Source organism: Canis lupus, chromosome 28, assembly GCF_011100685.1.
Source record: "Canis lupus familiaris isolate Mischka breed German Shepherd chromosome 28, alternate assembly UU_Cfam_GSD_1.0, whole genome shotgun sequence".
Classification (NCBI taxonomy): domain Eukaryota; kingdom Metazoa; phylum Chordata; class Mammalia; order Carnivora; family Canidae; genus Canis; species Canis lupus.
The window spans coordinates 11,998,465-12,023,230 of record NC_049249.1 but is presented as its reverse complement, the minus strand read 5'-3'; the positions used below and the strand labels follow the sequence as shown (position 1 = coordinate 12,023,230).

General features: G+C 35.5%; 1 protein-coding gene across 2 annotated transcripts in view; it reads left to right on the top strand.

The window, feature by feature from the left end:
* Nucleotides 1–24,766, top strand: part of HPSE2 (heparanase 2 (inactive)) — a 632,592-nt gene that overhangs the window by 379,574 nt on the left and 228,252 nt on the right. For both annotated transcript variants that reach the window (XR_005380481.1, XM_038578487.1), the window contains exons 4-5: nucleotides 1,580–1,753; nucleotides 12,077–12,248. Coding sequence is in view for 1 of the 2 variants with exons in the window: in XM_038578487.1 (XP_038434415.1) it covers nucleotides 1,580–1,753; nucleotides 12,077–12,248 (346 nt within the window). In the remaining variant the exon portion in view is untranslated. The remainder of the gene's footprint in view (nucleotides 1–1,579; nucleotides 1,754–12,076; nucleotides 12,249–24,766) is intronic.

Below are 24,766 nucleotides of genomic sequence, written 5' to 3'. Positions count from 1 at the left end.
GATCAGGCTTGAAAAAGATAATTGTAAAATTAATATATACATGTATTGGTTTCATGATCACTTTAATAGGCTTATGAATGAGTTTTAATTTTAATTAGTATTTTGGAGCTAAAAATAAATAAGTGTATTCCTTTTTGTTTATTTCTTTAATGTGAAACCTATGCCTTTTGTTGTTGCATAGTTACTAGACTGTGGGCTGAGCGTGAGATAAGTTCCTATGGATTTTATTTTCAACTGAAATTAGACAATTTCTGTTCTTTTCCTTCATGCTTCTTAAAAAAATATTTTCTCATATATATAAGAAGACAAAAATGGCAGCCTCCCTATACTCCACTTCAAAAACTGATAATGGACTCAACCAAATGATTGTGGTTCTGCTTTACAAGACTAAAAGAACAATTGCTAATGGGACATGTTGGTCACTCTGCATCATCTTTTGTAGAACCCCCTCGTGTTCTACAGAACTCCATTTGAGAAACCCTGCTCTACACACTTGGATAATGAATACTAGGCTGATGTGAACCTCTGTACATAATTATTAACCTAATTTTTTTTCAGTCTATTACTTAAGTCATATCATGCATATTTTGTAAAACACTGCCTAAAAGAACAAGATCTGGATATGTTTAAAAGAGGGAAAAGGGCATGTCAAATGAGAATAATTACTAATGGAGCAGGAGATTCTGCAATAAATAGAACTGGGTGACAACAACAAAGAACTCATAGATGACAATAGAAAGGCTTGAAGTTGGGGGGAAATTTGTTTGAATTGTAGAGTTCTTGAACTAAAGAAGAAAACAGTCTAAAAATCCACTAAATTTTGAGAAATGAATGAAACTGATGAAAGAGGTTAGAAAGAAGATGAGTCTGGACAGGCAAGCACAGATATTGTTGTGATAATACATGCAAGTAGAAATGAGAGCCAGAACCAGAATAGTGCCAATAGATATGAAGGAATGGGATGGGTATGAGACACATGATGAGTAGAATTGATGGTGTCAGGGATCAAAATGACAATAAATGTATTTACATTAATGGTGTTTCCATTCTCAGAAATACTAGAAATGTAGAATCAGGTGAATTTTTTTTTTGAAGTGCTGCTAGGGTGAGCTATTTTCCAATGCCTACCAGCCAATCATTTGTCTCGGCCTCGCCTCCCAACACTATTCTTATCATTTCATAAAGCAATACAGACCCAGCAGTGTCAGATCCTCAGACTTTTCAAGAGGAGCTAGAAACTAGCTACTTTGTGATACCTTCCCATTTTTTTTTTACCTTCCCATTTTTAAATTAGCAATTACATTTTTTTGTTGTCGTTAACAAATAAAACATACTATGGACTAGACTTGGTTGCTAATTTGCAACCTGTGTCTAGAATTCTATGTGCTGCTGTCTAAAATCACTTCAAAATGCACACTGAACCAAGAGGTAATATAATCCTTTTGAAGCCTCTCTGCATAATTCCTAGCAGGAATTAATTAGCAGGAAGCTTGTAGAAAGGCTTTTTGTAGTGGCTAATACTTTCCTTTTGTTGAAATGTTGATTTTAAAGTTACAAGCCTTTTTCTGCTTCTTCCCAGCCAGGTCTCTAGACAAACTTTATAACTTTGCTGACTGTTCTGGACTCCACCTGATATTTGCTCTAAATGCACTGCGTCGGAATCCCAACAACTCCTGGAACAGTTCTAGTGCCCTGAGTCTGTTGAAGTACAGTGCCAGCAAAAAGTACAACATTTCTTGGGAACTGGGTAATGGTAAGTAAGGATGTTATTTCCTCTGAATTGACAATATTAAAAATAAATTGGCCTGGGATATAGCCTCAGTCAGACCATCTGTAGTGTACTGGCCCAGAAAACACTTGGGAAGTTTGGCCACTGAATTGACCTTCTAAATAAGAAAAGACCACATAGTGAAGTACAGTGGATTTAGTGAATCTACATCTGATTCTTGGAACTGTGGATATAATTTGCTGTGTTGTTTCACTTCATATTAAGGATGACATAAGAATCATTTAAAAGAATACTATTGGCCAAAGGATCTGAATAGATATTTCTCCAAAGAAAAATTCTAAGAGGCCAAAAAAAACACATAAAAAGATGCTCAACATCATTAGCCACCAGGGAAAAGCAAATCAAAACCACAATAAGATAGTACTTCACATCCACTAGGATACCCATAATAAAAAAAGGATAATCACAACTATTGGCAGAGATGTGGAGAAACTGGCACCCTCATACACTGCTGGTGGGAATGTAATATGGTGCAGCCACTTTGGAAGACAGTCTGTGAGTTCCTCAAAAAGTTAAGCATAGAGTTGCTATATGACCTAATAATTCCACTCCCAGGTATATATTTAAGAGAAATGAAATATATGTCCACAGAAAAACTTATATACAATATTCTCAGTAGCATTATCCATAATAGCCAAAAAGTGGAAACAACCCAAATGTCCATCAACTGATAAATGGATAGGGATGCCTGGGTGGCTGAGGGGTTGAGCATCTGCCTTCAGCTTGGAGAGTGGTCCTGGAGTCCTAGATCGAGTCCCACCTCAGGCTCCCCATGGGAGCTTGTTTCTCCCTCTGCCTATGTCTCTGCCTCTCCCTCTGTGTCTCTCATGAATAAGTAAATAAAATCTTTTTTTAAAAAACCTAATGAATGGATAAATAAAATGTGGTATAGTCACATGTTGGAATATTATTTGGCCATAAAAATGAAATGAAGCACTGACACACATACTACAACATGGATGAACCTTGAGAAGATTATGTTAAATGAAAAAACCCAGTCACCTATGTCCAAAATAGGTAAATCTCAAGAGACAGTAGATTAATGATGGCCTAGGGCTGGGAGTGGCAGAGATGAGAGGGAACTGCTAAAAGGCCTGAAATTTCTTTTGAGGGTGATAAAAATGTTCTAGAATTTGTTGTGCTGATGATTGCACAACTGTGTAAATATATTTAAAACCATTGGATTAGACATTAATTTGGTGTATTGTATAGATATGAACATCTGGATTATTTCTTTTTTGGGCTTTGATAAATAATGCTGCTATAAAGATTCACATATAAGTCTTTGTGTGGATATGTGTTTTTATTTCTCCTAGGAAGATACTTGGGAAGGGAGTAGATTTGCTAATTCATATAGTAAGTTTATGTTTATTTTTTGACAACTGCAAAACTATTTTCCTAAGTAGCTGTACCATTTTACATTTTCACTAGCAATGTATAGGGGTTCTAGTTTTTCTACATCTTTGGAAACACTTGTTAATGGCTGTCTGATTATAACCATTCTAGTGAGTTTGAAGGAATATCTTAATATGGCTTTAATTAGTACTTCCATAATGACAAATTATGTCGAGGGTCTTTTCATGTGCTTATCAGCCATTCTTACATCTTATTTGGTTAAATGTCTAGTCAAATCTTCTGCCCTTTTAATTGAATTACTTTATTATCAAGTTGTAAACGTTTTTTTTTTTATTTTTTTTAAAACGTTTTAAATATACTCTGGATATCAGTTCTTTTTCAAATATATGATTTGCATATATTTTCCCCAGTCTATAACTTTTCTTTGTACTTTCTTTATGGCATTTTTTGAAGTCCAGAAGCTTTGAAAATTGATAAAGTTCAATTTATCAGCTTTTCAGTTTATGGATCATACTTTTTGGTATCATTTCTTTGCCTAACCGCAAACTATGCAATTTTTTTTTATATTTTCTATATTTTTCTAAAAGTTTTATAGTTTTTGCTCTTACATTTGGGTATAAGATCCATTACAAGTTAATTTTTGTGTATGTTATGAAGCTAGAGTCTAAATTCATCTTTTTGCATATGGATATCAAGTTTTTGCAGCCCTACTTAAAAGATTATCCTTTCCTATTAGATCCTCTTAACACTTTTGTAAAAAAAAAAAAAATGATAATGGATTTATTTCTGGACTCCTAATTCTGTTCCACTGATCAGTATATCTGTCCTTGTACTAGGATTCCATTGTCTTGATTACAATAGCTTTGTGATAAGTTTTGAATTTGGGAAGTATGAATCCTTCAACTTTTTTCTTTTTTAAAATTGTGTTTGTTATCAGAGGTGTTTGCATTCCCACACAAATTTAAAGGTCACTTTTTAAATTTCCTCAACAAAACCTGATGGAATTTTAATAGAGATAGCATTAAATCTATATATCATTTTGGGGAGAATTGCCAGCTTAACAATATTGAGTCTTCTTGTCTGCAAACATACAATATCTCCCCATTTATTCAATTTTTAATTTCAGCAATGTTTTGTAGTTTAGTGTACAAATTTTGCACTTATTTTGTCAAATTGAATCTTGAGTATTTTTTTTCTTTTTCATGCAACTGTGAATGGAATTATTTTCTTAATTTTATTTACGACTTGTACATTGCTGGTATTTAGAAATATGAATGATTTTATATATTGATCTTTTATCCTCCAACCTTGCTGAACATTTTTAGATCTTGTGTTTTCCTCCTGCACATGTATGTGAGTTGTTTAGGATTTTCTATATACAGGATATGTTGTTTGAGAATAAAGAGAGTTTAATTGCTTTCTATCCAATTTGGATGCTTTTTATTTCTTTCCTTGCCTGACTACACTGGCTAGAACCTCTAATACAAGTGCTGAAGATAAGTGGCGAGAGTACACATTCCTGCACTGTCTTAGGAGGAAAACATTAAATACTTCACCATTAAGTATGATGTTTTACCATTAAGCATTCAGTATTTCATCATCAAATATGTAGGTTTTTCTAAGATACTATTTATCAAATTGAGGAATTTCCCTTCTATTCATAGTTGTTGAGAATATTTATCAGGAGTGAATGTTAGATTTTGTCAAATGCCTCTTTTTGCACTTATTGAGATGATAATGTGTTTTTGGTCATCATTTAATATGATATTTTACATTAGTTAGGTTTTTGATATTAAATCAGTCTTGCATTCCTGGTATATATCCCACTTAGCTATTGTAATGTAATGCTTCTGAAACATTGCTGGATTCAGTTTGTAACTATTTTGTTGGGGATTTTTAAATCTATATTTATGAGGAATATTCATCTGTAATTTTCTTTTCTAGTGATATCTTTGTCTGACCTTGGGATCAGGGGAATATTACCCTCAGTAAAATGAGTTGAGAAGTGTTTCCTCTTCCTCCATTTTCTGGAAGAGTTTATGAAGGATTGGTATTATTTCTTCCTCACATATTTGGTAGAATTCACCAGTTAATCCATCTAGATCTGTGCTTTCTTTGTGGAAATATTTTTAATGACCAATTCAATGTCTTTTGTTGTTATGGGCCAATGCAAATTTTCTATTTCTTTTTTAGTTGGTTTTAGTCATTTATATTTTTCTTGAAAATCTTTCATTTTATCTAAATTGTCTAAATTAATGGCATAAAGTTGTTCATAGTCCCTTATCCTCTTAGTTACTGTGAGGTCTTAGCTACTTCCTCTTACTTACTTCCATGTCTTAGTGGTGTTCCTTCTTTCATTTCTAATTTTGGTAATCTGTGACTTTTCTCTCTTGTTTTTTGGTCAGTCTAGCTAATGGTATGTCAGGGTTTTGTTTTTGTTTTTGTTTTTTTTAAGATTTTATTTATTTATTTGAGAGAGAGTGTGGGCACGCACGTGTGAAACAAAGAACAGGAAAGAGAGAGAGAGAGAGAATGAGAGAGAATGAGTGAGGGAGAGAGAGGGAGAAGCAGATTCCAGGCTAAGCAGGTAGCCTTACTTGGGCCTGTATCCAGGACCCTGGGATTGTGACCTGAGCTGAAAGCAGATGGTAACTGACTGAGCCACCCAGGGGCCCCCTGGTATGTCAGTTTTGTTGATCTTTTCAAAGAACCAACTTTTGCTTTTAAGATTTTCTCTATTTTTTTTTATGTCATTGATTTCCACTCAAATTTTTTTTTTAATTTTTTATTGGTGTTCAATTTACTAACATACAGAATAACCCCCAGTGCCCGTCACCCATTCACTCCCACCCCCCGCCCTCCTCCCCTTCTACCACCCCTAGTTCGTTTCCCAGAGTTAGCAGTCTTTACGTTCTGTCTCCATTTCTGATATTTACCACACATTTCTTCTCCCTTCCCTTATATTCCCTTTCACTATTATTTATATTCCCCAAATGAATGAGAACATATAATGTTTGTCCTTCTCCGACTGACTTACTTCACTCAGCATAATACCCTCCAGTTCCATCCACGTTGAAGCAAATGGTGGGTATTTGTCATTTCTAATAGCTGAGTAATATTCCATTGTATACATAAACCACATCTTCTTTATCCATTCATCTTTCGTTGGACACCGAGGCTCCTTCCACAGCTTGGCTATCGTGGCCATTGCTGCTATAAACATCAGGGTGCAGGTGTCCCGGCGTTTCACTGCATCTGTATCTTTGGGGTAAATCCCCAATAGTGCAATTGCTGGGTCGTAGGGCAGGTCTATTTTTAACTCTTTGAGGAACCTCCACACAGTTTTCCAGAGTGGCTGCACCAGTTCACATTCCCACCAACAGTGCAAGAGGGTTCCCTTTTCTCCGCATCCCCTCCAACATTTGTTGTTTCCTGCCTTGTTAATTTTCCCCATTCTCACTGGTGTGAGGTGGTATCTCATTGTGGTTTTGATTTGTATTTCCCTGATGGCAAGTGATGCAGAGCATTTTCTCATATGCATGTTGGCCATGTCTATGTCTTCCTCTGTGAGATTTCTCTTCATGTCTTTTGCCCATTTCATGATTGGATTGTTTGTTTCTTTGGTGTTGAGTTTAATAAGTTCTTTATAGATCTTGGAAACTAGCCCTTTATCTGATAGGTCATTTGCAAATATCTTCTCCCATTCTGTAGGTTGTCTTTTAGTTTTGTTGACTGTATCCTTTGCTGTGCAAAAGCTTCTTATCTTGATGAAGTCCCAATAGTTCATTTTTGCTTTTGTTTCTTTTGCCTTCGTGGATGTATCTTGCAAGAAGTTACTGTGGCCGAGTTCAAAAAGGGTGTTGCCTGTGTTCTTCTCTAGGATTTTGATGGAATCTTGTCTCACATTTAGATCTTTCATCCATTTTGAGTTTATCTTTGTGTATGGTGTGGTCAAATTATTTTAAGATTTGTGTGAAATCAGAAAAGACCCCGAATAGCCAGGGGAATTTTAAAAAAGAAAACCATATCTGGGGGCATCACAATGCCAGATTTCAGGTTGTACTACAAAGCTGTGGTAATCAAGACAGTGTGGTACTGGCACAAAAACAGACACATAGATCAGTGGAACAGAATAGAGAATCCAGAAGTGGACCCTGAACTTTATGGTCAACTAATATTCGATAAAGGAGGAAAGACTATCCATTGGAAGAAAGACAGTCTCTTCAATAAATGGTGCTGGGAAAATTGGACATCCACATGCAGAAGAATGAAACTAGACCACTCCTTTTCACCATACACAAAGATAAACTCAAATTTTTATTATTTCATTCCTTCTTGCTTTGGGTTTTCTCTTCTTTCTCTGCTTTCTTAAGATAGAAACTTAGATAATTAATTTGAAATCTTTCTTTCCTAATATAGGAGTCTTTTTTCCTCCTAAACAACAAAAATATATTTTCTCATTGTTCTGGAAACCTAGGATCTTAAAGCCTAGGATCTAGGAATTAGCAGATCTGGTTTTCTTCTGAGGCTTCTCTTCTTGGTTTGCAGATGGCCAACTTCTCACTATTTTCTCACATGACCTTCTCTCTGCGCATCCCTAGTGTCTCTACATTTTTTTAACACATTTTTGGGGAGAGTTTTAGGTTTATAGCAAAATTGAAAGAAAGTATATATTTCTCATATATTCCCTTGTTTTCCCTAGAGTGTCAAATGGTTGGAATTATACAGTATGTAGCCTTTCACATTGGCTTCTTTCACTTAATGTTATGCACTTAAAGTTCTTCCATGTCTTTTCATGGCTTGTTACCTCATTTTTTTTTAGTGCTGAATAATATTCCATCGTGTAGATGTACCAGAGTTCAAAAATCCATTCACCCACAGAAGGACATCTTCATTCTTTCAAGTCACAACAATCATTAATATAGCTGCTATAAATTCACGTGTAAACAAAAGTGAAGACATAAAATTTCAACTCCTTTGAGTAAATAAGAGGGAGCATGATTGCTGCATTATATAGTAAGGATATGTTTTATTTTATAAGAAACCACCAAACTCCATATAATTCCAAAGTGACCATATAATTTTTCATTCCTGTTGCTCTACATTCTACTTAGTTTTTGGTGCTGTCAGTGATAACAAATTTTGGCTGTTCTAATAGGCATGTAGTGGTATTTAGTTGTTTTAATTTACATTTCCCTGATGATGTATGTGGAACATCTTTTCTAAATTTTTTCATCTTTTCATATTTTTATTTGTTACCTGTATATCTCCTTTGGTGAGGTGTCTTTTGAAGTCTTTGTCCCATTTTTAAATCAGGTTGTTTCTTTATTACTAAATTTTAAGATTTCTTTGTATACTTTTTTCTTTGTATATTTTGGATAACAGTCCTTTATCAGATGGGTCTTTTACAAGTATTTTCTCCCAGTTTGTGGCTTGTCTTCTCATTCTTATACTATTGTCTTTTGCAGAGCAAATGTTTCTAATTTTAATGAAGTCCAACTCATCAATTATGGCTTTCACGGATTGTGCCTTTGGTGTCATCCCATATGCTTTTGTATATTATATTTTCATTTTCATTTCATTAAAAATATTTTCTAATTCCCCTTGTAATTTCTTTTATGGCTCATGGATTACTTGTTTAACTTCCAAATATTTATAGATTTCTCAAATTTCTTTCTATGGTTGAATTCTAGTTTAAATCTGTTGTGATCAGGGCACATACAGTCATTATATGATTTAATCCTCTTAAATAGATGAGACTTGTTTTATGACTTATCATATGGTCTATCCTGAAGGATGTTCTATATGCACGAAAAAAATAATGGGTAATCTACTGTTGTTGAATGGAGAGCTCCATAGATATCAATCAGGTCAAGTTGGCTGATAGTGTTATTCATGTTTTTTATGTCAATGCTAATTTTCTGTCTAGTTGTTCTATTTATTATTGAGATTTTGGTATTGAAGTCTCCTATTATTGTTGGATTTTCTATTTTTCTCTTCAGTTTTGTTTCATGTATTTTGCTGTTCTACTGTTGTTTATATATGTTTAAAATTGTTATATCTTCCCAACAAATTGACCCTTTTATCATTATAAAGTGCCCCACATTAACTCTGGTAACATTGTTGTCTTAAGTCTATTTTGTCTGATATTAGTGTAGTCATTCCAGGTCTCTTATGGTTACTCTTTGCATGGTATATCTTTCTTCATCCTTTCACTTTCAACCTATTTGTGTCTTTTACTTTGAAGTATGTCTCTTTAGTTGGATCTTAGTTTTTTATTCAACCTGACAATTCCTCCTTTTAATTGGAATGTTCAATCCATTTACATTTAATGTGATTGTTGATATGGTTGAATTGACATCTGCCATCTTGCTGTTTTCCATTTATTTCATTTTTTTTGTTCCTCTGTTTCTCCTGTACTACCTTTTTATGCAGAAGAGGTAATATCTAAGATATTACTTTAATTTCTTTGTTTTTATTTTGTTTTACTTATTTTCATAGTAGTTTCTTATTGCAATACATCTGAACTCGTTACAATCTATTTTAGAGTAATACTAACTTAATTCTAGTTAGCTATAGAAACTTTGCTCTAGTAGAACTCCATTTCCCCCTGCCTTTGTGCCATTATTATTCCAAATATTACATTTTCATATCTCATAAGCCCAACAACACAGGCTGACAATGTTTGTTTTATGTAAGTTAGTTAAGCTAGTTAAGAAAAGAGTAATGGATATTTTCAACTGTCTTTTATATTTACCTATGTAATTGCCATTACCGGTGTTCTCTATTTTTTTTGTGTGGTTTTGAGTCACCATCTGGTGTCATTTCCTTTCAACCTAAAAGACTTCCTTTCTCATTTCTTATAAGGTAGATTTTCTCACAACAAATCCTTTCCTTTGTTTTTCTGGTTAAGGTCTAAATTTTGCTTTCAGTTTTGAAGGATAGTTTGCTACATATAGAATTCATGGCTAACATTTTTTTCATTCAGCATTTTGAATATGTCAGGCTACAGTCTTCTGGCCTCCATTATTTCTGGTAAAAATTCAGCTGATAATTTCCTTGTGTTCCTCTGTATGTGAAAAGTCATTTCAGTTCCAAGATTTCCATTTGATCATTTTTATAATTTCTATCTCTTCATTTATATTTGATTGGCCAAAACAGTCATACTTTCCTTTAATTTTTTATTGTTCCTGGTAGTTCTTTGAACATATTTATAGTAGTAGTTTTGAATTCCTTGCACATGAAGTCTAACATTTGGGTCCCTTAGGAAGCAGTTTCTATTGACTGCTTTTTTGTTGTTGTTTATAGGTCACACTATCCTATTTCTTTGCATGCTGTGATTTTTGTTGTTGTTGAAAACTATACATTTTAAATACTATGTTGGAACAACTCAGGATTCTGAATCCTCTATCCTAGAGGTTGTTTTTGTTGTTTCTTTTTTCTTTGTTTAGTGACTTACATGGAATAATTCTGTAGAGTCCTATTTCCCTTGAATTGTGTAGCTGCTGATATAGCTTATGTTTTTCTATTTTTTAATAATTTCTTAAGGCCAACTTCCTAGAGGTTGTCCCTGAGTCAGCATAGCTTAATGGTAAGACAATGATTCATTAGAGGTTGTGCTTACCTTGCACCAGTAAGGCTTCCATCCTTTGCCAGTGGATCTGTGTGTAAGTTGGAGGACACATTCCAAATTTAAACAGTTTATAATTCTCACTGGCTTTTCCTTTCTGGCATGCCTTCTCATGTCTCCTTTATAAATGTGCTAGGTTTCACATTTATCTGTGAGTACATGGATTCCTTAGTGCCCTCTCCAGTCTCTCTTGAGTATGCACAGCCTTCTAGACTATCAGGGGTATGTGTGAGCTTATCAAGGCCCACTGTGTCTTATTCCCCCAAATCTCCCTGATAAATTCCTTGCAAGTCTGCTGGTCAATTTCTTGACCCTACCAGTATCAAAACCTCAAGGTAGCCGCAGTACTGGCCTTACCTGGGGGCATTTGCTTAATTCCAAATCAAGTTAACTTTCTCCAGCAGTGTATTTGCTGGTTTTTAGGACTTTCCTTCCCCTTTAAGAACTACTAAGTTAATGGAAACTAAAGGAGGATGTGGTGTTCTAAATTTTTTCACCCAGCTACTTTGTTATTAAACATTAAGATTTTTCTTTAGCTACAATGGCTATCTTTATAAAGCCTTCCTTTCTTATTATTTGTATCAGTTTCCTAATTAGCCTGTTCATAACAAATTACCACAAACTCTGTGGTGTAAAACAACAAATGTATTCTCTCAGGGTTCAGGGAACCAGAAATCGAAAGTCAGCATTGACAATGTTGATTCCTTCTGGGGGCTCTGAGGGAGAATCTATTCCATGCCTGTTTCTCAGCTTTCTGTAGCTGCCAGCAATCCTTGACATACATAGCAGCATACCTCCAATCTTTGCCTCTGTTGACACATGGCCCTCTTCTCAGTGTATCTGTGTACCTGAATCTCCCTCTCCGTTTGTTCTTTTATAAAGATGCCAGTCACTGGATTTAGGGCACACCCTAATCCCATATGGCCTCATCTTAATTACATCTTCAAAGACCCTATTTCCAAATAAAGTCACATTCTGAACTTACAGGTAGACATGAACTTTGGGGGACACTATTCAACCCAGTAGACCATTCATTATAAAGTATCACCCAAAATCAGCATGGCCTCTCTGTTGTGGATTAGCTGAATTTATGTGAAGATTAGTTTGAAAATAGTAGAATGGTAAAATGGCACTTGACTTTTTGTTATGATGTTCCTCAAGCTCTAAACTAGCTTACACTCTCTTTTTGGTTATTTTATTCACATTGTTGAGGAAAAAAGGCAGAGAGATCTGTGGACAGGAAAGGGTTGGCAGAGCCTTACCCTTCTCAACTCTGACTTGCATGTCTGCTTTTAATCTAGAGCCAAATAACTATCGAACCATGCATGGCCGGGCAGTAAATGGCAGCCAGTTGGGAAAGGATTACATCCAGCTGAAGAGCCTGTTGCAACCCATCCGGATTTACTCCAGAGCCAGCTTGTATGGCCCTAATATTGGGCGGCCCAGGAAAAACGTCATCGCCCTCTTAGATGGGTAGGTCATATTTTTTAGCAGTTCTTATAACACTATTCATTAATGTAGTGAATTAATGTATTTGTATTTTTGCTGGTTATTTCTGGTCTTAGGAAAGATGGAAAGACTTTTTCCATAGTGACTTCTCCAACTCTAAATCAGTGATTCTCCATCAAACAGCAGAAGAGCTTTGCATCTCTCCAGGCCTTCCATAGTCAGCAGAAGGTGGTGGGACTTGGGGATGGATATTACAATCTCCTGGGCAGGTTGGAAGAGATAACATTGTTTTAAAATCACATTTAATATTGCAGCATTTCATATCATTTTATATTTTTAAACAGCCAAAATATTTTTAGTGTATTCTTGTGACCACTTATAGAAAATAATGCTTGACAATCCAGTATAGCTGGATTAAAAAGTGGAGAAACACCGCTGCTACTTGTAGATTAAAGCATTGCTTAACTGACAGATTCATTAACCAGTATTCTAGAGAATTGCTACCATGTGATTAACTTGACTGAATCTAATAATCATTAAGCATTGGTTGTGGATGAGGCACTATGTTAATGCTCCCTGCCCGGTCATGTTGGTGGGGCAGGCACAGATTGAATCCATGCAGCTTAGATTCAGTTATATAGGGTCAGAGGGAATGTCTGAGGGAATGGTATGAGAAAGGCTGAAGCTATGTGTTGAGTCCAAGACCCAAAATGGAGATATGATTAGAGCAGGAAGGGTGAGAACTATAAAGTTGGGAGAGTCAGGAGTTCCCCTAGAGCTCAGAGTATGCACCAAGACACACCTATTATGGTGAGATCCTGTCATACTCTGGAATAGGTATGCTTATTCCTGAAAATTGAAAGGTGAGTAAGATATTTTCCAGTGAAGTGCACATTCCAAACGAGGTTAGATAAATGTTATATAAGTACAAACAGAGATTATCTGAGGAAAGAAACCTTTGGCCAACCTCCAAGATGACCCTTGTAGCTTGATGTCTCTTATAATTCCCTCCTTCCTTTTGTGATGGCTTAGTTTTGATCTAAGGTAATGAACATAGCAGACATCACTGAAGGTTTGGGAAGGCACAGGGACTTACACTGTAATAGCATTAACAACCTGAAATTTAAGTTTAGGCATTTTCTTTTTTTACAAAGAATCTCTAAGCCCTTAGTTCAGTTCCTATTCTTTCCCTACCCTTTTCTTTTTTCCTCCTCTCTCTCAGGAGCAGCTTCCCCATTTTTTTACACAGCAATTTCATGACCTTGGCCCCTACCCACAAATATAGTTCTTGGTTTCTTTTTTCATACTTTCACTGAACTTTAAAATTACTATGTGTGTATGATGGAGATGAAGAGGTTGCTTTCATTTTATGTGTTACAATTCAGGGATAAGAACCACAGATTTAGGACTTTATTCATAGTTCATAATACATAATAAAGTAAGGCCAGTAAATATCATTTTAATCCATGTAGCTATTCTTTTGGATTGTCCTTTTTCTTTAATGATTTGATCAGTGTATTTTCATGGAACTGACAATGTCCTCTCAGTAACATGACCTTACAAGGTCAATCATTCATTCATCCTGCAAATATTTCTTGAGTAACTGCTATGTCCTGGTATTACATTAGGCACTAGGAATGTAATAATAAACAAAACAGATACTTTCTCTGCCCTCATATAAGATACAATATGGCAGGGGAGACATAGAAATTAATTAAATGATCATAAAACTAAGACAATACCAAGGAAAGGTACATGGTGTTATGAATGACTGTAAAGGATGGGATTTGATTGAGTTAGGAGGTCATGGAATATGGATGGCCCACTTCCCCATACATCCAAAAACTAATAGGACTCAAGAGACTAGAGAAAATCACATAGGGAAAGGAAAGGTACTGATAAGCACTTTTAAAATGTTTATATGCCAAGAAAAAAATGGAGATTTATCTTTCTCAATGTGTATGTACTAAATATACAGTGAATTATAACTTGAAACACGTAAATATTCCCAGCAACTCAACCAACAATAACAAAAATGTCAGCACTCTAAACTACCAGCTCTGTAGTCTTTTCTAGTACTCCTGGTTATACAGATATAATTTCACATAGTTATGATCATCCTATATGCATCATTTTGAGTACTGATTTTTTACTCATTGCTTTATATTGCTGTTTTCTTATTTCTACATAGTTCTCATATTTTTCATTCTTAATAGCAATAAAATATCCCATTGCATTAATGTACCAAAGTCTGCTTAAACATTCCCTCACTGTTGGGCATTTGGGCTGTTTCCAGTTTTTGTCTGTAATATATAGCATAGCTATAAACATCTTTATACAAATAGGTTTTTTATTTCTTTTGAATTATATCCTTGGGCTATATTCCAAAAAGTTGTGTTTCTGGGTCAAAGTACATGATAATTTTTATGGCTTTTATATTTGTTGCCAAATTTCTTTTCAGAACGACTTCACCAGGTTGTAGGGCAGCAATGTATTAGTATATCTTTCCCCCCCCAAGACCCCACAGCAGTGATTATAGTCATTTTTATTAATTTACTCTATTTTAATTAATGCAAGCCTGTGCCTCATGGCTGTTTAAATTCGAATTCTGTTAACTATGAAAGGAACTGAACATTTTCCAAAACCTTATGTTACCTCCTTTCCCCCATCCCAGGTTTGGTTAATGACACTATAACCATATGGCCTGAGGTGCAGACCAGGAAGGCCATTTTACATTCATTCCTTTCCTTTGTCCACAGAGTCCATTAGATAGTTATTAAATTCTGTTTTTTCTGACTTCTTAGTAACTCATATTCTATCTTCTTTTCATTTTTATTTTAAACCTTATCCTTCTTCCTCCTTAGTGGTTTCTCTATATCTCATCTCAGATTCTATATATATCCATAGATTTTCCAAGTAGATTTTTAAAAAATAAAACATGTGGTCAAATCACTCCTGCTTGAAATCCAACACTTTCACCCTGGCCTGTAGGGTCCAGTGCCTGCCTCACTTTGCAGCTAGTAATCAGCTATGCCTCTGTGTACAACCTGCCCTTATCTAAATCAATGTATATGTATGTTTTGGAAGATGCTATACACTTTTTACTTTTGCCCCTTTTTAGTTTGTGTCATTTTCTTTGGAATACCACCCTCTCCTCTCATTTTTACTCTTTCTAACAGGTCTTTTCTGACACGCTCAGGCAGGATTTTTCACTTCCTCAGGACCTAGTCTATCTTTTCTACATCTAGCCTCAGAACCTATGAATACAGTAGATAGCTGGTGAATGACTACTGTCTTATTCAACAGATGACTCTAAATTAATCTGATCTGAAAACACTATGTACAAATGTGATTGTGAAGCACTGTAAATCATTGTATAGTGATTTAAATAAATTATGGTGATTTATATAAATCATAATCATTAGCTTTAGTTTTAGAGAACCAGTTTTAAATTTTTTTACTTAGGTAGTTTCAGGACTAAACAGAATTATCTTCCTAGTTAGGATATAACTCCACTAGGACAGAAATAGAACCTTCACATTTGTTTCTTTAGGGCTAGCATAGGGAGGTATTTAATAAAATACTCGTTTTATTATTTTCATTTCCTCACTTGTGAACTGGCCATTTTTAGTCAGTGATTTTTTTAAATTTTATTTATTTATTTATTTATTTATTTATTTATTTATTTATTTATTTATTTATCTAAAAGGGTAAGAATTGTTCTTTAGGGTTATATCAGTTTCCTGCTTTTCTTTTGTAAACCTGTATGCACCATCTATATAATGACAATTTTTTCTTAATCTGTTGCTTTTCTTATTACTTTGAAACGTTTTTATTGTTTCAGAAGTTCATTTTTATTGTAATTGTTGTTATCTGCTTTTTTATTGATAGTCTTTTCTTCCCTTACACATTTAGGATAAAGTTACTATTTTATTTCCATCCAGGCTTCCTAATGTTTTAATTTTCAGTGTTAGGCTCTCTTAACTTATTTGGAGTTTGCTGCTGTATCTGCTATCGAGTAAGAATCTAATCTATTTTTGCTGATGTGCAGTGTCAAGAAAAGCATGTATTCACTGAAAGCGTGTTTGTTGGGGCCTTTTTTTTTTTTTTTGAGATCTTTACCTCATAGTGAGATGACTACTAAATTTCCTCTCAATAAATATTTATTGAACACTACTTTGTATTTGAGTAGAGAGAACAAAGTTCTAGGTAGAGGTTCTAGGCCATGTTTGTCAATGTCCTAATCAGAAGTAAAGGTAAGGCATTTGAGGAATAGAAAGATGGGCAGAGTATAGTGAGCAAAAGGAGAGTGGTAGAAGGTAAGAACACACAGATTAGTCAGGACAGGATCATAACTGGACTATGCATACCATGGTAAAGAAATTGTGTACTTTATTCCATGAACAATGGAAAACCATTAGAGTTTTTGTAAGGGTAGTGATATTCACTAGAGTCTATTCTATTCTTTATGCCAAATAGAGGCACAAAAGTAAGGGATCAAAAGAAGTCAGAAAGAATACCACTTTATTACAAGATGGCAGATTGAGTTAAGGTAATGGCAGAAGAGATAGAGATAAATTAGAATAGATATGATTTATTGATAGATATCTTGGCAAAGTGGGGGTGAGAGAACTAACGAAGGATGACTTCCTCCTTTTGGACAGTTAACAGCTCTCTTTCAAGGGTCATCACATGCAAAATGCGAGCTTTTCCAAACGAAGTTACACCAAGACAAACATACATTCATATTCAGGGAATACTAACCCTAGAGCAACAAAAGAAGGCTTTAAAAAATATTGAGTGAGCTTCAAGTTCAGAATAGTGATCTGAGCACAAGCTCCATTTCCTCCTGGAACCACTATCCCAACTCCTATTAAAAATTGATTTAGGGATCCCTGGGTGGCGCAGCGGTTTGGCGCCTGCCTTTGGCCCAGGGCGCGATCCTGGAGACCCGGGATCGAATCCCACGTCGGGCTCCCGGTGCATGGAGCCCGCTTCTCCCTCTGCCTGTGTCTCTGCCTCTCTCTCTCTCTCTCTCTCTCTGTGACTATCATGAATAAATAAATAAAATCTTTAAAAAAAATTGATTTAAAAAATCCATAATAACACACAAAAGAGGGATTATAAGCAGATGAGAGATTTTTGACAGATTTCTATAAGACAGTAAACAGATGGAAGCCTGCTGACAGATTAAGCAGAGTGAGGAAGTGGCAACCCAGAGAACATAGGCTCTGAGAAAAGATAGCCAGTCCACCTAACAGATAGCCTCAGAGTCAGGAGGGGTTAGGATAAGAAAGGGGTACCAAGCCAAGGGGTTTACATAAAAGTTTGTCTGCCATGGAACTACACTTATAGCTCAGGTCCTCTCTCCATCATTTTAAGTTCTCTACACTGCCCAGATAGAGCAAAGACAGCTCAGTGTATTACCTCTGAGTAAATCCCAAACCAAGGTTTTTAGGAGCCTTCACTAAAGAAATTGAAGGAATTGTTTAGGGATGAGCTAGTATTGCTAAAATGGAGTTGTTCCTGCATAGTAAAACACTGAGATAAAGCACTGTCATATACTCTAGCCCAGAGGCTGTCTATGCCCTCCGTAGTACTTTACTCCTTCTCTAAAGTGAGGTGTATTGGTGAACAAGCTCTGCCGACAAAATAGAGATTCCAGTGAAAGGAAAGCCATATCTAAAAAGCCTAAATATTCAACAGCTAATAAAAATCTGTACCTGCTACCTAGAAGAAGAATCTACTTAGTCCCCAGTTTTTAAAGATGAATAAATAGCCAAAGATCAAAAGACACAAGAAGGAAATCAGTAGCATGAAGGAGAAAACCCAATATAAATAAATTTATTTTTTTTATAAATAAATTTAAAAAGTGACCTAGGAAGAATTATAATTTAAGAGTAGAATTTAAAAAATAAAAATATGTAATTAGTATCCTTATAAAGATATAGGAAGATACTGTACTTGCAGAATATAAACACATTTCTATGGAAAAAAAGGTACAAACAGATATTTTTTTAAACTAAAGCTTATAATTGCTGAAATTAAGTCCAGGAAAGGTTAGACAGTAATTTCTTAGGTACAACACTAAAAACATAAGTGATAAAAGAAAACACTGATTAATTCGACCTTATCAAAATTAAGAAGTTGTATGTGTCAAATGACACTATCAAGAATGTGATGACACAGAACGGGAGAAAATATTTGCAAGTCATGTAACTGATAAGTGACTTGTATCCAAGATGTATATAAAGAACTCTTACAAATTAACAATAAAGAGACACATAGCCTATTTTATAAATTAGCCAGAGGAACTTAAATAGACATTTCTCCAGCGAAGATATGCAAATGACCAGTAAGCACAAGAATGGATGCTTAGTATCATTAATTAGGGAAATGCAAATCAAAATCACAATGAGATACTACTTCATACCCACTGGGATGGTCAAAATAAAAATGACAGAAATAAATATTGGAGAAAAGAAAAAGAATACACATTGGAGAAGATGTGGAAAAATTGGAACCTTCATACACTGTTGGTGGGAATGTAATATGGTACAACTGCTTCCGAAAACAATCTGGCAATTACTCAAAAGGTAAACAGAGTTACCATTATGACTCAGCAATTCCATTCCTAGGCATATACCCCAGAAATTAAAATGTATGTCCATAAAAACATGTGTACAAATATTCACAGTGGCATTATTCTTAATAGCCATAAAGTAGAAACAACCCAAATATCCATAACTGATAAATAAAAAGTGGTATATCCATACATTGTGATATTATTTGACGATAAAAAGAAATGAGATGCCTATACAGGTTACAACATGGATGAACCTTGAAAACATTATGCTGAGAGAAGCCAATTACAAAAGGCTCCACATTGTATCATTTCCTTTATATGAAATGAACAGAATACGTAATCTATAGAAACAAAAAGTAGAGTAGTGGTTGGTTAGGGCTGGTGGAGATTGTGGGGAAATGGAGAGTGACCGCTCATAGGCACAGGGTTTCTTTTTGAAATTAAATATTCTAGAATTAGATTGTATTGGTGCTTGCCCACTTCTATAAATAACTATTGAGTTGTACACTTAAAGTGTACATTTAAATAAATTTATATTGAATCATATCCTCCAAAAAGTTCTTTAAAAAAGAGTCCAATAAAATAATTGAAAGAGAAAATCTCCCATATACAGAACTTTAGATGCAGATAGAAAATTTGAGATAAAATATTACTGATATAGAGGATCATTTCAGGATACACAACAGCTGTTAGAAGATCCAGATCTAGGGGATCCCTGGGTGGCTCAGCGGTTTGGCACCTGCTTTTGGCCCAGGACTTGATCTTGGAGTCCCGGGGATCAAGTCCTGCGTCAGGCTCCCTGCGTGGAGCCTGCTTCTCCCTCTGCCTGTGTCTCTGCCTCTCCCTCTCTCTGTGTCTCTCATGCATAAATAAATAAAATCTTTTAAAAATATATATAGAAGATCCAGATCTAGAAACAAGGAAGAAAATTATGGTTACAGAAGAGAAGGAAAACCTTATCAACTTTTACAATGTAAAAAGTAAAGAGACAAGTGACAGAAAATAGATGGTAGAAATGGAGAAAAGAAATAAGCTGTATAAGGGCTGATAGCCTCGTGTGTGTGTGTGTGTGTGTTGAGTCAGAAAATATTGTCTAAACTATTGAAATAATCGATAGGAAGGGGAGAAATGGAGTCTCAGTAAACCAAGAACAATGAGTTAACTCTTGGTTAGAAAGACTTATGGTAGCATTTCCTTAAATGTGGTCTGGAGAATATCATTTTTGCAGGAATATTAACATTATGTTGGGGGAGGGGGATTAAAACATTCCATGGTCCAGTAATTTGGAGAAATACTGGGATACACAAATGTTCTGAGACACTTCCTGGCACCTTTAATATAACAATTTACATTCTGAATCTCCAAGAAGGGGATTTAGCAGAATTTAAGTTTATTTGACCAGAATCTTACTTTCAGAGACCATCTTGAAAGACTAGTGTTCTACAAATATGTCTGGACAATTTGAAATGTGAACCCTGCTTTGGGGGAGGGGTGGCAGTGAAGCAGATAATAACAAAATAATTACCACTTGGAGAATTCAGAATCTAGACCACGTTAATAGTCTTATCAGTGCACTTGCTTCTATTTTTCCCCCCTTTGATCTATTTACCAATCAGTTGTCAGAAAATTTTCTGCAAACATAATTCACATGACATGTCTCTTGCTAAAGACTCTTAATTACTTTTCATTGCTCTTAGAATAAAATTCAATCTCCTTACCACATCTACAAGGCTCTACCATGAATAATCTGACTGCTGCCTAGCTCTTCATTCTTATATTCTTCAGCTTTTCCCTTTTTTTTCATTTCACTTACACCTCAATGGGTTGGTATGTGCTAAGCTTCTCTTTACTTGGGGGCCTTCACATATGTTCTTCCTTCTAGAATATTCTCTCTGCTTGCCACATAGGTAGTTTTTCCTCATCTATCAGAAACCTTCCTTGAGTAACTGAGCTAAATAATTCTCTATCAACACACTCTGTTGGTTCTCTTTGTGGCATTCATCACAGTTTAAAACTACATATTTATTGTATGTTTATTTGTTGGTTAAAGATTACAAACTCCATGAGGGTGGGAGGTTTATCTGTTGTATTTACCAACATGTATGCAGTGCTGGCAAAAGGCCTAATGCATAGCAGGTGCTCAAATGTGTTGAATGAGTGAAAAATGAAAGTTATCCTAACATTCTACAGAGCTGTTAGTAGAATATTCCAACCTGAACTTATGTTGGAACAGAAAGCTAGACAGGGCCTTTAGCTCCCATGGCAGCCCAAAGAGCTGTGTAAAACATTCTATTTGGGACAACGAAGGTAAAAGCAGAAGGGAATTAGGCAGAAAATAATGGCCTCCACCATCTCAGCAGACCACATGATGTATGTTACATGTTCAGTGGTCTGCAAACCAGAAACAGAAAATTTTTTCTTTTTATATCCAGAATTTCTCTTTAGTTGTGTCTAATTCTCCTACTAAGCCTAATGCTGATTTATAGACTCTACTTGTACTTGAAGCATAGATAGTAATGAAGGCTATATGGGTGGATAAGGATGGAAACTTTTCTATGTTCCTATTACTGGGCTCCCATTATGACTTTTATGGGCTGTATGTATTTTTTACTTTATGGGTTCCTTCCTCCATAAAGACATTATAACAACAACCTGTTTTCAACTGTAGTGAGTAGGATTGGGGAAAAAATAGTAGGATAGTGAAGAGCATGCACTTTGCAACTAGTTAAGACCCAGGTTAGTGACTCACTTGGTCATCTTAAGAAGTTATTTAATGTCTGTAAAACCTCAGGCTTTTTATCTGTAAAATGGGACTAATTACCTGTTTCTTAGACTTACTGTAGAATTAAATGAAATAATGAATTTAAAGTGCTCAGCACAGTTCCTGGCACAGTTGACACCTAAAGGAATATCAGCCACAATTGTTAAGAAGAATAACTATATTTCAAAGATGAAAAGGCAAGTTTTCTCCTTTTTTTTGCACATAACTTTATGCAGCTTTCCAAGTAGTTTAGAGGATCCAGTGGATATAGAAACTAGAAAGATTAACTATAACATGGATATAAGGATGATCACAACTCTACCTCCTGTGTAGAAACCACCACATTCTCATTTGGAGTAGGAAGATGCACAGCTGGGGACAATTTGTTGTGCAGAGTAATTATTACAATGTTATTCCTAGTAATTGTTCTGTTTTATTTCAACTGTGAAAGAGTTATATAACTTGACCAAACTACAGGAGGAGAGAACAATTTATTCCTCTTAATTCATAAGAAGAGAGTTACCATCTCTGCATCTAGAGAAGCAAGGCCCCCAGCAGCTGTTCAGTGCTCATTAACAAGGAAGCATTGGCTACTGCAAGGGTCTGCTCCCTAGCTAAGCATTGTGATAGTGACTACTACTTCTAAACTTGCTTTATTTTCTTTTATTTTTTTTCTGGAAAGGACTTCTTTCCTGATTAGAGGAACAACCTAATTCTTCCCCAAACCTAAGGTCATCAATTATTGTCATTATAATGAAATGGTTTTCTCTTCCTTCAATATCAGAGAAGTCAGATGGGGGTTAGAAAGAACATTGGAAAAGGAAGCTGGAGTCCCGGGATATAGACTTAGATTTGACACAGATGGTCTTAGGAAATATTCTTCCTCACTTTCTTTTTTTTCATTTATTTTCTCATTTTTTTCTTCTACTATCACTTAGAATCCTACCCTCTCTTCCAAGAATGGCCTACCCGAATAGGCACTGCTAAGATATGGCCTACTTGAACAGGCATTGCTAAGATCAGAATCTGTCAAAGGTGTGACCCATGGTCCTCCTGCATCAGAAGCGCCTGGAGAGTTCTTAAAAATGCAGCATGATTCTTAGGCTCCAGCCCAGACCTACCAAACCAGAATGTGGGGGATGGGACCTCGATATTGGATTTTGAACAGCAACTCTGAGGCATTCTTTGCACACCAAAGCATGAGAACCACTGCCCTGTAATATAAGCAGAGTTGATTTTATTATATTTGTTTTACAGATCAAGGAATGGAGGTGCACAGATGTTAAATTTTTATCAAACTCATATTTATTGAGTGCCAACAGTATGCCAGACAGTCCCCTTGTTCCCTCATGTGTGTTATTTTGTTAATCTTCACAAGGCCTTTGAGAAATAGATGCTGTTCCCTCCATTTGAAATGGTTTAGAGAGATTAAACAATGTAGCCAAGGGCACATGACTAATAAGCTGTGGAACCAAGTCTTAAATCAAGTATCTTTCTGACTCCTGGGCCTATGGTCTTACTACTATTTTCTTGAATCTTCATTTTTTTTTAACAAAGTCACATGGTCTAGCATACCAGGAAAAATATAATCCTTTTCTACTTTAGTTCCACAATGTTCACTCTCCTAAATTCAGCTTAATACGAAGGCTTGAGCTTTTGGAAAGTTTAGCTTTACATGTGAAATTTGTCATGACATCTTGATGCATTTTTTTTCTCCTTTCCATCAGGCTCCACAGCCAGGGCAAATCATATCAGATCAGTTATAGCCTTCTTTGTTTGAATCCAAATCTTTATGACTTCCTTAGCAGCATTTTAGACTGTCAAGACATGTCTATAATAATATTCCCCTAACAAGTGCCTTCCAGCTCTAGCTGTAGACTTCCAGGTCTGTTTCAACATCTTATCTCATCATTCCCCACCCCTTTGCCATTTGCCTTCAATTTAATTCAAGCAAACTTATTTTGTCCTTTATGTATTATTACCTCATATCTGCCTCTATTTTGTTCCAAACATGGTCCTATAGGCTCCCTCCTTTTAACTCCCCACTAGCAGCAAATAGCCTCCATTGCAGGTAATAGTGCCTGGTACCCTGTCTTTAGAAGGATTCACAGTTCAATTATGAGATTAATGAGACAATATTGAGATCTATTACCAATATCTACTATGGGCTCAGAAAAAGGAGACTGGACTACACACATCACAAATTTGCTATCTCTGCATGGCTAAAACAAGGGCTTTAGACTCAAAATGAATCTCAGCTCTGCAATTTATTACCTGGGTGATCTTGAACACAGTTTCTTCATCTATAAAATAAAACCTTACAGGGTTGTACATTATGTAAATCACTTACCAAATGCCTGTCAATCTGTAAATGGTAGCTAACTTATTTTTTCCTTTCTTCACTCAAGATTTCCCTTAAATTAAACCTCATGGAAGTAACTTTTATTGGCAAGAAAGATTGGTTGAAGAGTCTCATCCATTTCAAGTTCCAGTACATTAAAATCTCTATCAGTCTGTCAAATTGAGGGAATAGTAAGCTAGAAGGGAAACCCAAACAGAGAGCTGCACTAGCTTTTAAAGTTGATGAACAGCCATGCTGTTTATCAGCTTACTGCCAATGTAATATTAAATATAAATAGGAGTGGGGAGAAAAAAGGAAGGGAGGGAGCGAGAGGGCGAGGAAAGGAGAGAGGAAAGAGAAAGAAAGAGAAAGAGATATATCAATATATCATTTGTTCTATGCAACATCTAATATATAGAGTTCAATATATAACTAGCCATGGAAACATAAGTGGCTTTGGACCACATGGAAGATGCCTGGTTTGCTGTAACTTAAGATGAGTAATTTCCTCGAGGGTTTTTCCTAGGCTTTGTGTAGAATGGCTGTCACATCTTATCCATGCTAGTTACACAACCAAAGTTCCCTTTGTGGAGAAGGGAAAAAAAAAAAAAAAGATCAGACTACCTCTCTCTTATTTAAGTTTATACTCATTTAAACATCCAGTTGCCTGTGAAGGATTTATCCTCCTTCCTGGGAGCAAAATTCAGAATCCAGTTTTCAGCGTTGCATTATGTGGTCCAGAAGTAGAAATCAAACCCCAAAGACCATGAATAAAGATGTGCCTTATTATATGAGAGAGCTGTGATATGCCCTGGGAGAGAAGGCTCAACAATATTTCAGATACGTCATATATG